We start from the raw sequence: 17,063 nt of genomic DNA, 5'->3' as shown, positions 1-17,063 counted from the left end.
AGCTATGCTGCAGTCAAGAAGCATCACTACTAACTTTATTACTAATATAGAAACATATCACATCAGATTTTCCATATGCTTTCCTTTTAAATATTCAATTGCGCTAAATTTAGACCTAGCAGAGAAATATCACTATCATAAAAATCCCCTTCTAGCTTGGAAAACGTTGCATGTATCACTGTGAAACCTCATTGCTTATTATCTTCTATAATAGAAGAGATTACAGCAAAATAGAATTTCTCCATTAGATAAAGAGATGGTAATACTCAGACAATGTGTGCAAATATGTAAATATGTAGATGGTGAGGGATTCACACTGCCAGATCGCAGAGCCAGGTGAACGAGAGCCAACTCTGATCTGAAAGTTGTATAATTGTGGTAAAATGGCAATGAGCCCAAGCTAATAAACCCTGTGGAGTCTGGCTCGCACCTCTATGAGATGGAAGCATGGGCAAACAAGCTCATGCCGGCTTGCAATGTATTGTCTTGTGTCTTACCCACACAGGAGGTAAAAAGGGAGGTTGGAATTCAACGGCGTATGACGGTACAGTAATTGTCTAGCTTGCACAACAAAATCTGTTACTACTTTCTAGATTTCAAATTTGGGAATAATTTATCAGAATTTATCATTCTGCTAATCTAATAGTGTTCCCTGCATGAAGTATATGACAGAGTTAACTTCAGTGAGTCCTGCCTCATTTCTGGGAAAGCAAATTGTTCAGGGAGACATCTAATAATAGTTTAAACTTCAAACAGAAAAACTATCTCATCCCTGGGTGCACCATTCCAATGGACACTTATCTTCAGCTGTTAATAACTGAGGAGCTGAAAAGTTATTAAAAGCATTTAAAACGAATTCTCTAAGATCCCTAACTCGTTATTAAATGTGCACTATAGTTCAAGCTGAACTACACATATATTTGAGTGAGAGTATATATAGTTCTTGGCAATTATGCCTACTTAGAAATCATTTTATAATGGTGTTTAATATTTAGCAAAACTTGGGTCTATAGACACTATTTATGGAGTAAATAGTACAGAAGCGTCTAGTTTTAAGACATATTCTTTGTACGAAAGGATACAACTTTACCTTTATCTGCTCAAATTCTTCAGCTTTCGATACTATAGCAAGAATATCACCTTCTGTTTTATGAGCATCAAACAATTCATTGAAAGTCTATTAAAATAAAAGGAATTGATTTAACACTGAAAATAAAAAAATATCTATAGCACGAAAGAAAGAAACATTAACCAAGACTTTAAAAGGCATATAAGGTTAAAATGTAAGTTATTGGAAGACCAGAGTGATGCAATTTAAACAGGAACAATTTCCAGAATGACTTCTTAGCACTTTCAGAAAAAACCAATCCCTCTAAACTTAAGCACCCCAAAATCGAGAGTCATGCAATCTATGGCCATTTTGAAAAAAGTCTGGGACGTATTTGAGTGAATAACTCTCTGAGACTAATTATACAAAGTGACAGTAAATAGTTAAGAATTATTAATGCCGAGGCTTCAGATTTTCTTCAAGAAAAAGACCTATTTCCTCCAAAACAAAGGTTTTAAATTGAATGTGTAAATCAAAAGTTTACAATACTACAAACTTTAGTACAAATGCATCTTCCTTATACATTTACAACAGAATCTGATTACAGTGACAAAAGTTGTTTAAGGTTGGCAACTTGATAAGATTTTCCTGCAGAAAAACTTTTGTTACCAGACTCTATACTAGAATGTGCTATCATGTACCAATGGTTGTGCACACTATTGATAACACGTTGGTATCAAAATGCTTCTTATAATCCACCTAAAAGAAGGCAGAGACTATAGAAATCTCAAATCTCACTTCACACCAAGTCTAATTTTTCAGTATTGCTTTATACTTAGTTTCTTTCTTTTTCCTCTCTATTCCCTCTCTCCCCATTTCAGTAAATATGATTTGAAAATATATTGGACAAATCGGCTACATATTCTGTAATATCTTACAACTATTTTAGGTATAGGTTCAAAAAGAAGGAAACCTCCCCAAAAATAGAACCTCATATTTTACCTCTATAGTATTGTATTTAATATAGTAGTGGCTGGCAGTTCTGCCTAAATCTGTTGAAGAAAAAAAGCCAGTTCGTTCTTCAAAGCGAATCATGCGGGCTTTGTCCAGTTTTCTGCCGACTTCAATTACCAATTGTTCTCTGTGCTTTTCTAGACCTGGATCCATCTAGACACAAAACCCACACATTTATTTGTATAAAAGAAAAAAAGAGTGTTAAATAAATAATTTTATGGAGATAACCCAGTCCTACAAAGCCAGAAATCAAATAAAAGGAAGGTACAGTTATTAAGTCAAGTTTTTCCTGAGATCTCACTAATAAGTTACATTGACATTATTGACCAAAAACTGCCTGTACAGGACAAAATAATCAGAGTAATATTTCTTTTACAACACTTTGAGACTATCAATCTAATGTAGACTAATATTACTTATGAAACAGTATGATGATTAAGAAATAAATTTACAATGAAGTTTTTGAAAGAAACTGTAATGATAACATTCTTCATGATATTATCATCACTGCATCACTTGACAAAAACATGCCATCTTATGGTATCTCCAATTTATTTATGAAAATGGCTCAAAATATACTTTGTCTTGGTATCTGACATGAGGATGGCTTTAACTGCATCCCAAATAGAAAAATCTTCAAATTGGATGGCTGAAATGTTTACTAGCAAAAAAACTCTAATGTCCCCCAAAACTTTGGGTATGTCAGCGGGAATATTCTAATTATTGATTTACAGACATCATGTATAAACATTCATGTTAAAAGCACACAAGGAGCTTGCTGTGCCCAACACCACTTCTGTTCATATCAAAGTTCAGGAACGTGGACGTTTTGTCCAAGCATTAACTTACATTATCTCAGTAGTACATACGAGGCTGGGCAAAACTCCCATCTCAGTGGGACTGCTGTATAACTGTGTGTTCCACGTCACGCACCTGGGATACTCAGACTGAGAGGGATGGGTAAAAAGGGATTCATAGTCATGTTAACCCACTGGTGTATGTGGACCTGAGATACGGCTCTAATTACACAAGCAATGATTAGTCACCAAATTTGAAAAGACTGAAACTCTGTTCTAGTCCATTGCAGCATTCTTATTTCAGGGCTTGTATAGTTCAGATTTCCTACAGACTAAGTCATACCAGCCCTCCTGGTAAATCTGCACCGGGGATGTTTGACCAAGACTGCAAAAAGGAACAGGCTTTAAGAATTGCTATGCCTTGGTTTGCCCTGGTATTCCCTGGGCCAGGATTCAGTTTCATCTTTGTGCCGAAGTGCTTCACCTCATGTTCACTGAAGCTGCAGACGAACACAGTCATCTCCACAAAGCAGCTGCAAGACTAGTTCCTAATATTCCCTGTCTTTGACAGTTACTCTGAAGCTATTTTTCCTTAGTAATGGCTTGCCTTAGTTTCAAATGAAAAGCTAAGATGACAAGGGTCTAGACTGCTTTTCTCAATAGTAAGTAAAGCATTGAGGTCAGATTTCAGAGCAGAGGTGGTCAAAAAAACCCCCAAAAGTATTCAGGATGCCAGACGTTTAACTTTTCTTAAGAGGGGGAAAAAAATAAAAAAATATCAAAACGCTTCCCTACTCCTTTGGCAGCCCAAATTACCTGCCAATCTTTTGCCTTACATACAAAAAAGCTGAAGCTGTAACAGTAGACTAACATTTTTTTACAAATACAAAGGTTTTAACTTTAAAGGAAAGGTCACCAACTTGAAAAGGCTGTGAAACAATATTCCAGGCTAGCGAATCCATGGTTAGCACCCTTCTCATTGAACATGCATAATAAGAAATCCCACAGAGTAAAAGACCCAGCCTAGAACAGCTTTAAGCCATGCTCTTAAAAATGAGTCTTGGCATGTCCACAGCAAGGAACTGAGCAGGTCTGGAGTATGCATATGGAAAGTTAAGAATGCACGATAAAGTACATTATTATTCACATTGTTTTCTCCAGCTAACAGAGAGAAGTGTTGGGGACAATCTCTAACTTTTACAGATGTTCTAAACATAAACATACAGCTTATGGGGATAAAAAGCTTTGCTTAACTGTGGGAACACCAAATAGTGGAACCAAAAAGAGGAGAAAACAAAGGGGTTACCTTAAAAAAAAAAACAGCCACCTTTGGAACCGTAAAAGGATGAGAAAACGCCTGTAATTCATACCACAGGCTTCACTAATATGACACTCACATTTGCTCCAGTTTCCCCTTCCACTCTTTGTTTCTTCTTGTGGCTCATCATAAATTTTGGCCATTTTCCCAACTCAGTAAAAGGCAACTTCTGGCAAACAACTTGAGAAGTCACAAATCAAAGCAGTGGGCCTGGAGTAGCCTACTCCTGGGCATAGCCCAGAAATGGGCTAAGTGGGGAACACAAACATCCCGAAGGCAACGTGGGGTGCAGAATGTGCCGATGCACGGCAGGTGCATGCTTGCCCTGGCCTCCCAGTGCGGTACAACACACCCCTTTTGTGCGGACAGTCTGGACCTTTTGTGCCCTAAAGTAATTACTGGATGTGGTGGGACTGGACTGGGAAGGGGAAGAGAACGAGTTCGCACCTCCTCAGCCCCACCAAACAGCTGGGTAGAGTGTGACCCACGATGGTTATGCAGATATATGGATTCTGAATGGGTAACATTGGCTGTCAGCCAAAACAAAGATAGAAATTGGCACGCTGCAACATTACTAAGAAGCAATAAGATACCAATTATGAAAATTGGATACCTATAACCAGAACAGAAGGAATGGAACAGCCTAAGTGAGTTATGCGGTTATGCCCGCATCTGGCACTATACCATGTGTATACTGTCTATAACACATCAGCTTTGGAGTTTAAAACTGGTTTATCTAAAAAATAAGGGGATTGGCATTGGGTTTTGCTCCTACATGAATGGATAACACTTCAAATTGATATAATTTGTTACTGCCTTAACACAAAAATACGAATGTCTATTATTAGCACACCAAATCAGAAGGGGTAGAAAGGAGGTTAGCGGCAGGAAAAGACAAGTGCTGGCAATCTCCTCTTTCTCAGCAGCTGAATAAAAACAAAAAAGCAAGGAAAGGGAGAGCAACTCTTGCTCATTATTTTTTAAATTTATAAAAAATATTTGTTTGTGTTTTATTACTTTTTTTCACCAGTTACTAATAGCACGGTTGCATTTCTTTTTATCTAAAATTTGTTAATAACACTAGTTGAAAATAGCTGACCAAAAAAAAAAAGAGAAGGAATTTACAGGAATAGGACAACAACATTCCTCTCACTAGCGAAGCAATTTTTGTTGTTCATTTACTTTTTGATTTGTGTTATATAGTGTTATATTAACATATGGTAATGTACTGTAAGGCTTTTTATAGAAAACAGACTTGAGATGACCAGAGGTCTAAAGGTGTCTGCAGAAGCTTGCTTAAACAATAGCTTACCTACTTCCACCGCAGCTTCCACTATCAGACACAAAAGCTATCAAAAAAATATCTCCTGACATATATCTCTACATGTTACAATGACTGACACAACTGCTGCTCACAAATATCACAACAAATTATGAAGTCACAAAACAGATTCAAGACGTGAAATAAACTGCAGCTGCCATACACTTGTGAGAGTTTCACCTGCATTAGGCTTATTACTCGTGTCCAAACTATGTTAACATAGCTTATAAACAGCTGCACAGAAAACAGGAACAATATTTAGACAATCTGCAAACTATGCAACTTCCTAAAATTTACAGATAATGAATTAAACTTGCAAAAAACCTTACTAACTGTGCTCTGATTTATATCACCATATGGAAAATTCTAAATAAACAAAAAAAAACCCCAAATCACAATGAATGAAGCATAAAAAAATCTTATAATTACTAAATCACAAGAAAATAAAAAAACAGTTAGAAATGTCATTTTATAATTTATAAGATATCAGGGGATGAAACATTCTGAACCAAAAGCTGACGGGGTGGTGGTGGGGAAGCCAGCAACTCAAGAACGCTTTATTTTATCATTTATATCTAGCCTACTGAAACCCTGACAGGCTAAGTTACAGTAACTGCCTGATAAGAATGAATGTTGTCCTTTGGAGCATAACTTGGCCAGTTAAAATGTATTTTTATGTGAACAGAAGGGGCCTCTTAATTTAGTGTCAAAAATACTGTGCTACAGAAAATACCTTCCTTTTTCTAAGCACTTTAAAAGAATTGCTGATGTCAGGTAAGTAGAAATAGCAAATATTTATCCTCACATCAGGGAAGGATTAGAGACCCAGAACAGGTTACAGATTTTTTTAAAATGCATTTTATACCTGATAAGCTTTGTGACTGATGCCATATACTAATGGATTTGCTCTCATCCGTACATAAAGATAAGTGTAACTTATCCACTTTACTGCTTCTTCCACGTTAGTTACTGTTCCAAGAGCAATCTGGAAGTAGGAAAAGAAACAAAATTAAATGTATATGTTACATAAGTATTTGGCTGAACACATACAAAATTCGGATCATAAGCAATACATTAAAGAAAGTGTCAGTATGTTTCCAACTTAAATTATTTTAAAATAATCATAGGACAATAACTTGAATTATTTAGACATCTTCATCTTATGAACATCTAATAACACGGTAGGTACTGTGACATAATATTATAGATACAGTGACCCACATGATCTTTCCTACACCACTTATGATTTTTACAATTAAAAGATAATACTGAGCAAGCTTGTTATAAAAAAAGACAAACAAAACAACATAATTCTTTAGCGAATATGCTCAAGGTAATTTAAATAAGAGTGCCTTTTAAAAAAAATAATCTACATTTAAAAGATTAAGTTTTCATACCAATGTAAAAGCAATTCCTGGTTCAAGTCCTAAACCAAATGATACTGACAAACTTTAGGATTTTCTTAAGCATGCCCTCATATTTGGCAATCTGTTTATACACAGTTTTTACAGTGTTCTCCATTTGTATCTGGCAAATCAAACATACTGGTACCTGCTATTTTTTTTTTTATATCAAAACATAACAAAATCGAACAGGTAATATGTACATATATACACATATATTTATTTATTTTTCAAGGTGAAATCAGGTATACCAAAAGTTTTTTTGCTAGATGATTTTTTTGCTAATTCAATAGTTTTATCACCAAATTATTTACCAGACACATTTTTACGTGATATCTTCAGCTCTATTTTGTATTGGTTACATTAATGAGAAGCATTTGACCGCTTATTCCAGTTAACCAGATTTTACCAGGAGAATTTAATATTTCCTGCATGTCCCATGAACAAATATTTTTTGGTTGTTGTTGGTTGTTTAAAACAAGCAAAAGTCCCTCTTAGTGAATTTTTGCGATCCATTAATGCATTTTTTAAGTTATTTTTGTTTTATTGGTGTTTGGATTTCATATAAACGTTCCACATGACTTGGCAAAAAATAAAAACCCCTGTAATTGTAAATGATTTCATATGCATGTTCAGACCTAAGCATCTAGACCTTAATAATAATACAGATATTCTTTTTGAAATAACATAATATATAGTAAAAAATAATAACGTAAGTGAAATCTGCCCTGAGTTAAAATAACTTAAATCTGGCAAAACCTTCTTGATATCAATAACTAATAGCATGGAGTAACCCCAGCCTTCGTCTCACATATATTTCAAGTGATATTTTCTTCTTCAACAGCATAAGGTGGTCGGGGGAAGCCTCACTGTGTTGTTTTTCAAAGTATATAGCTACAAAAACATTCAGTTCTTCATAGACTACTACAGGCAAAACCTCAAATGCAGCCCACAGGTTATTATTACTCAATTTACTACCCAGGTTAATTTCCGCATTTGGGTTCTTTCCACAATTCAAATATCTTTCAAGTACACGACTTGAAATAGCACAACAACATAGTCCAATAGCAACATTTTCCCCCAAACAACCACTTTCCCAATCACGAAAACATAAAATCCTCATTACCGAGGAGAGAGGTCTGACAATTAAAAGAAACAAAAAAATCCCCTCATTTGTTCAAATATGTGATTGTATTACTCACAAATTAATTATTTTCATAAGTTAAAAGTAAAACTTAAGGGAAAAAAGTGATTATGAAATATGGCTGGGTGTCAGATACCATACTGAAATCTAATACTGTGCTTTCCTTCCTCCCCCAACTTTAATGAATATTCACTGAATAATATGCAGAGACAAAGAAAAAAACCTGCAACTTCTAAATATTTGCTGCCATCTAGTGTTCAAGTAAAGTTCTTATGGATTGTTTGAAAATATATACCTTTGTTGAAACAGCATGAATGACGGAAGTTATCTTATCAATACAAACACTTAAGAGTAATTATGAAAAAAATTATTTACGAAGTTAGCAGAGGACATCTGTTAATAAATAGACAAGGTGATACTTTATTGAAATAAAAGAAAAAGAAAAAAGTTCAAATTTTCCAGTATTTCCTCAACCATGTATTAGGTATTTAGTTACAGATGGAATAATCAATGAGTAGAAATATTTACTATGTTGACAATGTATTGTCTGATTGCACCAGTCGTCACAAAACACTTTTTTTCTTGAATTGCTGAAATACAAATAATTGTGTTGCACTCACAAAATGAAAACTTGAGTACTATATTAATCCAACTCACTGTGTCATTTTAAATGAAAAAAAATCATCAGCATCACAAATTTTCAACTAACTGTTCAATGGCTGATGTCACCATCACCAGGTGATGTGCTTAGTAGTCTGCATTTTCATTAAATAATTTTTTTTACAAATGCTATCTCACAGACTTTATCAAGTTGAACAGCATTTCAGAGGAGGTGTTTCCGATTTTACAAAAAGTGTAAACAGATACAGGTAGCATGGCTTTCTGGTCATAGTTTTTGAAAAATCTCTCTGATATTTCTATACAGATTAGAAAGGGGAATAAAAATGTTACTGATAATATCTACTGCATGTATTATAATATATAACACACTGTATTTTTTTACACAAGAATGTTTGTTATTATACCTGTATAATTGAGTCAGACTACATGGATGAAAAGTTTCTATATCGAATCAAATATTTGTTTTTAAGGTAAAAGAGCAAAGAATCTTTCTAACAACCTAATATGCAATTTTCTGTTTGCTTTGGAAACCAGTGTATTTTGAATTACCATTTCAGCATCTGAAGCGATTATGGTCTTAGTCCTGTAGGGCTTTTGAAATAACTTCTGAATGCTACAAGAATTTTCCCAAGTGGGACAAAATCTCCTCCAGTCATACATGACCAAAGGACTATTTATAAGTACAACTGAACTACATCAGAGTTGTCATTATCTGCTAACTCCAATAACTTCTCTACCATCTGCAGACAGCAGAAGAAGGTGACGGGAGAGCAGATGAGGTTGCTGGTCTCATGCAGGCCAGGTGAGGTCCCAGGGCCCTGAACACCCAGGAAGAAAACTTCAGTTCCCCCCAGCCTACACTTTGCCCCATACCCAGATGAGCTGTTCAGTCACTCAGCTCCCGAGCGATTTACTCGGAAGGGCTTTGAAAGGAATTCTGTTTCTCTTCTGAGAACCATCATAGTTGCCCACTCTTTAAAGGCAAAAAAAAAAAAAAGATTAAGAGGTTTGTCCAAACTGAACAAGTCACCACTTTTTACATTCCTGGCTTCACAAGAAAATCTTAAGTAAATGCGAGGAAAGGCACACCCCCTGGAGAAGGTATACCTACTGTCCAGCACCGCAAATCCTCTCAGTTGCTAAGCTCTCTGGGGAAAGGAGTTGTCCCAGCAACAAGCTGGGGTCCAGCTGTGGATGTCAGGGAGGGCGCTATCAGGTGGAAACAATTAGGGAAGGAATGGTGACCCGCATTGTATGAGCTATTGATGATAGTTCCCAGATAAGTTAAAGTTTATGGTCTAATTAAACCACATCCCCCACATCTTATCTTTCTTCCTGTATTTCCAGAAAATACAGCCGTAGGTATTTTCTGTTTGCCAGCTGGTCAACTGACCCAGGACTTGCTCCTCTCGACTAAGCACCCTAACCAGCTGTTTATTTTATTAATTTTAAAATTTCATTATGTCCAGTGGTGCAACATCAGCTGAAAAGGAAAAGGGCATCTCCATGCCTATGTTGATCATCCTCTGCTCATTTTTAGAAGGAAAAAAAGAAAGCCACACCAAACCAAAACTCAAAACAAATCTGCAGGAGACAATTCTCAGTCGATTGAGGTGGTGAAATACACGTTCAAAGTCTTAATTTTGGTGTCAACTCAATGAAGTTAGGTGTACTTCAGCTTTTCCCACAGTAGCTTTCCTAAGAGCAAATGCACTGGGACATCAAGGCCAGCATTCTGTCTCTCAGATTAGCTAATGGCAAACGCTGAAAGGCAGAAGGTATCAATGAGAAGTAAGCACCACATAAATTTCTCCCCAATTCTTAAACTATTGCATGTCAAGGTCTTTAGTTAAAGGTACTGCCTTTGCATTTGATATCTTTTGATGCATTTTTATTCAATTTTTGCACAGTTTTTGAACTATACCTTTTAGATACAAATCCCTGCAGCAAGGAGTTCCACAGTCTAACCACCCAGCTGGCATCCTTTTGTGTTTTCTGAACCTGCCACGAACTCATCTCAGCCAATATTTCCTGGTTCTTGTCCCAGGAAAGATGGGGTTTTTTTTGCTATGTCACTCATTACTTCATAAAACTCTGTCATATAATCTCCCATTTGTCTTTGTTCTCACCTGAAGTGTGCAAGTAAACTAACATGTTCCTTTCATAGAAGCTGATCTATTTCTTTGTCCATCCTCTGAAAATTTTATGCTTCTAGAAAATTAATTTTGAAATAGGAATTAAAAATATGCTATTTTTTTTTTGCATCGTTACCCAAATTTTGTCTCCTGCACCACACAAGCTTAGGTATAAAATTCAAGGCTCTAGATTCTACTTAGTGATTGTGTGGCTAGGATTACATATGGTATTACCCCAAATATTTGAATCCTTGCCTCAGTCTTACCACCTACCTATTTCTGCCAAGAGATCTGTTCTATATAAAAGTAACTTCATATTCTTGCGGAAACATGGAGTCTTTCCATATTTTAAACTGCTGCCTTCATTTTACTAGTTCCTCTTTCAGCTACTGATCTGTCTATAATAAATTAAGAATTCAAACAATTCAGCAGTGCTTCTGGCCTTTAATTGGTTTCTCTTTACAATTACAGCATAAGCATTTGGATTTCCTGAACGACTTGTAATAAAAGCAGACTATGCTTCTAAAATATGTCATTTTATTATATATCAGTGCAGATTTCCTTGTGCTTACAACAGCCTCTGTTATGGCAAAGATGACAGTGATCATCAGCATACTGTCTAGATTTCTGTAACAAATCAGTCAATAAACATATATATTTTGTCTCCATCTAGTGCTATTGTTACTGCCAAAAGGACAGCGTCTATAAAAGATGACCAAAATTGAATTGTGCTTCGTAAGACTATCTACAGATTAATATAATGGCATGTATTTTAAAATATATTTATTTTTTTCAGAATGCTGCAGCTTACGGAACGGTCATCTCCAGATAAACATAACAATTTCTAAAACACTTGTATCCTTCTCAGAGGATTCCACTAACTTAGATCAAAGCAGCATATATAGAAGTTTAGACCGACTCCAATTATAGAGAAATCACAAAGTTACTTTTCAAAAATCCCTAACAGAATAGGTCCTTGTAACTTCTCATAGTATTGATTTCCTGTAATTTGGCAGGCGTTAATTTTTCCTATATGTCATGACTGACAGATAAGTAACATCACACATATCAGATGACAAAAAAATGGAGGTTTCATGCCCTTATTACTCTACTGCTTTTCACCATTTTACACTGCTATTTTTACTAACAACCATTTATCACAGCGATTAACAAAATTCTGACTGGATTTACAGCTGCTGTAACTGTATTGTAGCCACAGAACCTACAGTAATTTAAAGCCATGAGTACACTGGTCTTTCCAGATAACACTACCATTAGATAAAATCTGAAACTAACTAGTTCTGCCAAAACTAATTTGCCAGTTTTCTGCACTTTTCCCCAAACCCCAAACCCTGTGGTATAAGTGCTGCACTTAGAAGTAGTTTTTATTATACTGTATGTCACATACTTCCTATGTATCTTTGATTGGATAAGTTTACATGACCACCTCCTATGAAATGGAATGACTGTTCTATTCCATTATTTTTCTTTCTTCATTCTACTATTTTAATAAGGCAGGAGGATTAACTTCTTAATTTTACACCTTCAATGTAGACAAATTATTTTTGCAGTGTTTACTAGCAATATTTTTCAGAGAACTACTTGGATACTCAATAACTGTTGAAAGTCACCACATTTCTGTTGAGATTTCCCCTACTTCTGGAAAGAATTTCAGCAGAAATGCATACTTCCCTGGACAAACAAATCCTTCTCTTTTTATGTAAAAACGTACATAAAGTGTCATGAGTAGAGATTGCTTTTACTGTAGTCAGTCTTATCTAAAATCGCTGCAACTCATTGTTTTTCTTTTGGACAATTTTTAGTGTTTCATAACTACTGTAGACATCACTATTCTAAGCTCACAGAGCCCCTTCTCCCTTGAATGTCTTGCTTTTTGATACTTTTTTTCCCCTCTTCATTAAGTATCCATTTGGACATACTCAGCTGGTGTTAGAGAACAATATTTACCTTTCCAACTCTTCAGTGACTTTTTTTTAAACAACTTCCAAGCTAATAGAGTGCTTACTATTAAATGCAGAAAAAAGGAAAAAGAAAAAGAAAAGAGAAGATACTACTACCTTTAAAAACTGCTGTTACAACCACAAGCCTGGGAGAAATTAGAATTGTTTTGTATTCTAACAATCAACCAGGTCTGTTCCACTTTCAACTTTTTTTTTCGTGCTAACTGCACCAAAGTCAATACTAGCAGCAGTTTGGTACCTTAATTTACTATCTACTACAGTAACATACATAAATATAGGGTCTGGAGAACAAGTCTTAATGAGGAGCAGCTGAGGGAACTAGGATTGTTTAGCCTGGAGAAAAGGAGGCTGAGGGGAGACCTTATTGCTCTCTATAACTACCCGAAAGGACGCTGTAGAGAGGTAGCGGTCGGTCTCTTCTCCCAAGTTACAACCGAAAGGACAAGAGGAAACAGCCTCAAGTTGCACCAGGGGAGGTTTAGATTGGATAATAGGAAAAATTTCTTTACAGAAAGAGTTGTCAAGCATTGGAACAGGCTGCCAGGGACGTGGGGGAGTCATCATCCCTGCAGGTATTTAAAAGACAGGTAGATGTGGTGCTTAGGGACATGGTTTAGTGGTGGTTTTGGCAGTGCTGGGTTAACAGTTGGACTTGATGGTCTTAAAGATCTTTTCTAACCTAAATGATTCTATGATTCTATATAAGCAGACATGTCCTACATCATAAATATTTTGTTAAGGCATTCTAAATACTTCCTGTGAGATAAACACATATAGGACTTAAATCTGTACAGTGGAAAAGGAAAAGGAGGAAGAGGAGAAGAATCCTAAAGTGTAACTATAACCAAATACATATATTCTTTGATACCGAAAATAGAATTATGATTTTTAATTTTTTCTTTCCTCCACATAAAAAGTTCAATGAATGTAAATTCACTTATCCCCTCAAAAGAACCCAAACCAACCAGAAAAAAACCCTCAAACCCTTTGCTTTAAGCTTGCATATAACAATCATCTCTGCTTTCTGGCCTTGCTGGAAAATTTGTGTATTTTAGAACTACAGCTCAGATCAGAGCTGCCCATTAAAATATTTCTCTCTCTGCAGAATATTAGACATTGAAAATTAATAGCTTACATCTCATACTTCTTAACTAAGCATTCTCAGCTGAGAAGAAAGAAACAGGACTAGAACTCCTGGTTCATCAAGTCAAATCTTTCCCTCATGTGCAATCACATCTTCCATACAAATACCATCACTTACTACAAAATCTTCACCATAGAAAAAAATTACACTTCTTTTATCTGCTCTAGTGCTAGAAGAGAGACTGTTCCAGATCTTATATTTCAGGCAAGTTTACTTACGAGCAGGGTGATTCTTGTCCTGGAATTGGCCCAAACTATCTTTTTTTTCTTTCTCTTATTCCCTTCTTGCTCCAGCTAGTTATAGAGAGCTGTTGTGCCTCCTTTGAAATTTTCTTTTGCGAAGCTAACCAACAAGATTTTTTAGGATGTCAGTAAAGCATTTTTCCTAAAAAAGCTAGCTTTTCTGCTGGAGCTCTGTGGAAGGAATACTTGAGATTCCTGGTATAATTCAGGTGGGCACACCAGCACATCCACACACCTTCTAGATAATTTGGAGCAACACAGACCAAGCCTGAAAAAACAGTAGCATATAGCCATGCCATTTGTTTTTCACAGTACGTCAATCATAGAGATCTTCTCTGACCCTGTTCACAACAGGTGCTTATTATTCTATTGTCTTTGTAATTCTTCACTGACCTGAAGGCCTTCTGTGAGATGGGAGGACTAAATTTCTAATATTAAAATTAAAAAAAAATTAATCCTTTGGTGTGAAGGATAGAATATCCAACTCTTTTTTCTGTGCCTACTTCATGTACCCTCAAGAAAAAGAACAAAGCTTTTCTATGAAATCTGGCTGGATTCTTTCATAGTCAAAAGTACACAGTATCCCAAGACCAGATCTCTCTCTCTCTTAACTTCTTGGGGTACTGAACATTAACTACTGGTAATCGTGGCCTTCAAAACCAACTTCAGGATTTAAATTACTACTGCTAACGTGTAACTTGATACTATCCAATTTTAAAGAACTGAAGATCCATCCCGTTCCACTTAAAGAACATTCAGGTGTCTATCTCCAGGAATATAAAAATGTTGCCAAGAGGAAGTGCTTGAGAACTCTACACCTGCTCATTGCTAGCATGCTTTCTGTTTATTTTCCCTCTCTCCTTTGCGGTAGAAAAAGTGATGGGAAAATTGCAAATGGCTCCTTTTTGTCACATTTGTGTCTCATGATCCAGGGGAGTTCAATTTCTCTCTCTTTCCTTGTACTCAGACCACTCCAGAGCCTTGAGGTAAAGAGGAGCAGCTGTGAGCACAGACAGGTGTCAATATTTTCATTCCCCCACATTTGTGTGTGGAAATACTTGGAATACAGTTAAACCTTATTCTGCTTCTTATGTGTGACTGTACTTGGGCAGAAATTTTTCCCGTTAACAGGAATGAAGAAATAACTTATGAGACCCCTTAAAAGAAAAAAAAAACCCAAACCCCAAAATCATGAGTAATCAAACTTGTTCATTTGTAAAGAATCAAGAAATGAACCTTTACATTTTAAAAAGTCACTGTATCAATTTCTGCTCCTTTCCATAATTTCCTTTTAAAATTATTATTTACAATTGAATAATGCAAAGACTTTAAAGTGATGAAAAGGTAAAAATAAACAGATATATGTAAGAACTATATAGATAAAACAGAAAAAGCATCTTAAAGAACCAAAAATGTTCCTAATAGACCAAATAAACGCCACATCTTTGAAAGGGATAATAAGCTTTAAGATGTCATTGGACATTTCAGTTTAGCTGAACTCCTTTACTTTTGCTGAAAAATGACTGGTGCCTTTGGAAAACAATATTCTCTTTTTGTTTAAACACGTTTAAATTTCTGAGAGTTCCTTGTAGAAAGTGTCTGTGCGTGTAAATACACATTTTTGATTGGTTATTACAATAGGCAGCTTTTGAATCATTATATTTCAATATGACGGAGGTCAGTATTCTCAATACAACCAGAACATTTAAAAAAAAAAAGGCATTTTAAGATTTAAAGCAAACTGGGAACTTACTATTTATAATAAACCAGTTCTGATTACCACTGTAAAACAAAGCAAAGAGAAGAGCTCAAGCCAAGTCCAATATTCTTCCTATGCTGCAGTCAATCACGTGAAGAAAGTTTGTTTATATACAGACATGCTTTAATTTTTTTGGTGGATTTTAATTTGCTGTTATGCAAAACACTTACTAAATTCTAATAAAGTGCTTCTGATTAAAAGGTAAATGCTACGTGTTTCTACAGTTTTATCTTAATGATATTGTGATCCTCCATACTACTTCTAATATCTACTACCTTTTGTAAAAGGCCCCCAACCTTTTCACATGTGTAACAGTTCATTCCTCTTAAACATACACACCTAGAGACTACCAGTAATAAATAAAATTTCCACTTCAGATATTTTAAGTGTGTATTTTTGTTTCAAATAATATTAACCTCTTAAAGGTTGCTAGTTTCTCTAAACAATTCAAAGGTTACCTCTGCATTTAGGTTGTCCGCAAGGCTTTCAAGAAACTGGCTTTCAATTGGATTCTGCTGAGTAAGAAGAGTCAGGTAATGACTGAGTTTATCATGAGTTGTAATAATGATGCCTTCTCCGAATTTGTCAAATTGAGGCCGTCCAGCTCGACCAAATATCTGCATGACATCTAAAATTCCAAGGTCAACAAAGGAGCCTCTTTTTGCAGCATATATTTGTGTTCCCTGGTTGAGGAAAAGTTAATAAAAATTAACATAAATACACATGAATATAATCCTGATGAGCTGAATACCGAAATTAGGCAAATATAGCATGATTTCAGAAGTGTACTTTAACTAATCCCTTCATAATCTTTGATATATTTAAATCTTTACTATACAAACTAGACTCCCACTGGAGAGAATCAGTTTAATGAGATATAAATAACATTTCAAGTCAATCAGACATTTCCCCTCCAGGCCCAAAACCCACAATAAAGATCTTGCTATCTATGCTTCTTTACAGGTTTCTTTTAAGACAGATACCCATGTGCAGACTAATGGAAGCTCTTACCTTAATAACAACAGCATGAGCAGGAAGATTGACACCCCAGGCGAGCGTAGCTGTACAAACTAGGACTTTGATATGTCCATTAGAAAACAAGTTTTCAACCAAACTTCTGTCTTGCCGCAGCATT

The 17,063-nt window shown here is 35.6% G+C and overlaps 1 protein-coding gene across 1 annotated transcript in view; it reads right to left on the bottom strand.

Annotated features, from left to right (window-relative positions):
• The window catches only part of ASCC3 (activating signal cointegrator 1 complex subunit 3), a 264,786-nt gene that overhangs the window by 88,153 nt on the left and 159,570 nt on the right, over positions 1 to 17,063 (bottom strand). The window contains 5 exon segments of the mRNA XM_009886755.1: positions 1,091 to 1,177; positions 2,051 to 2,215; positions 6,364 to 6,483; positions 16,387 to 16,611; positions 16,940 to 17,063. The exon segment at positions 16,940 to 17,063 is cut by the window's right edge and continues 14 nt beyond it. Of these exon segments, the coding sequence (XP_009885057.1) occupies positions 1,091 to 1,177; positions 2,051 to 2,215; positions 6,364 to 6,483; positions 16,387 to 16,611; positions 16,940 to 17,063 (721 nt within the window).

The sequence above is a fragment of the Charadrius vociferus genome, unplaced genomic scaffold, assembly GCF_000708025.1.
Source record: "Charadrius vociferus isolate BGI_N301 unplaced genomic scaffold, ASM70802v2 scaffold76, whole genome shotgun sequence".
Classification (NCBI taxonomy): Eukaryota; Metazoa; Chordata; class Aves; order Charadriiformes; family Charadriidae; genus Charadrius; species Charadrius vociferus.
This window is presented reverse-complemented; position numbering and strand designations above follow the sequence as displayed.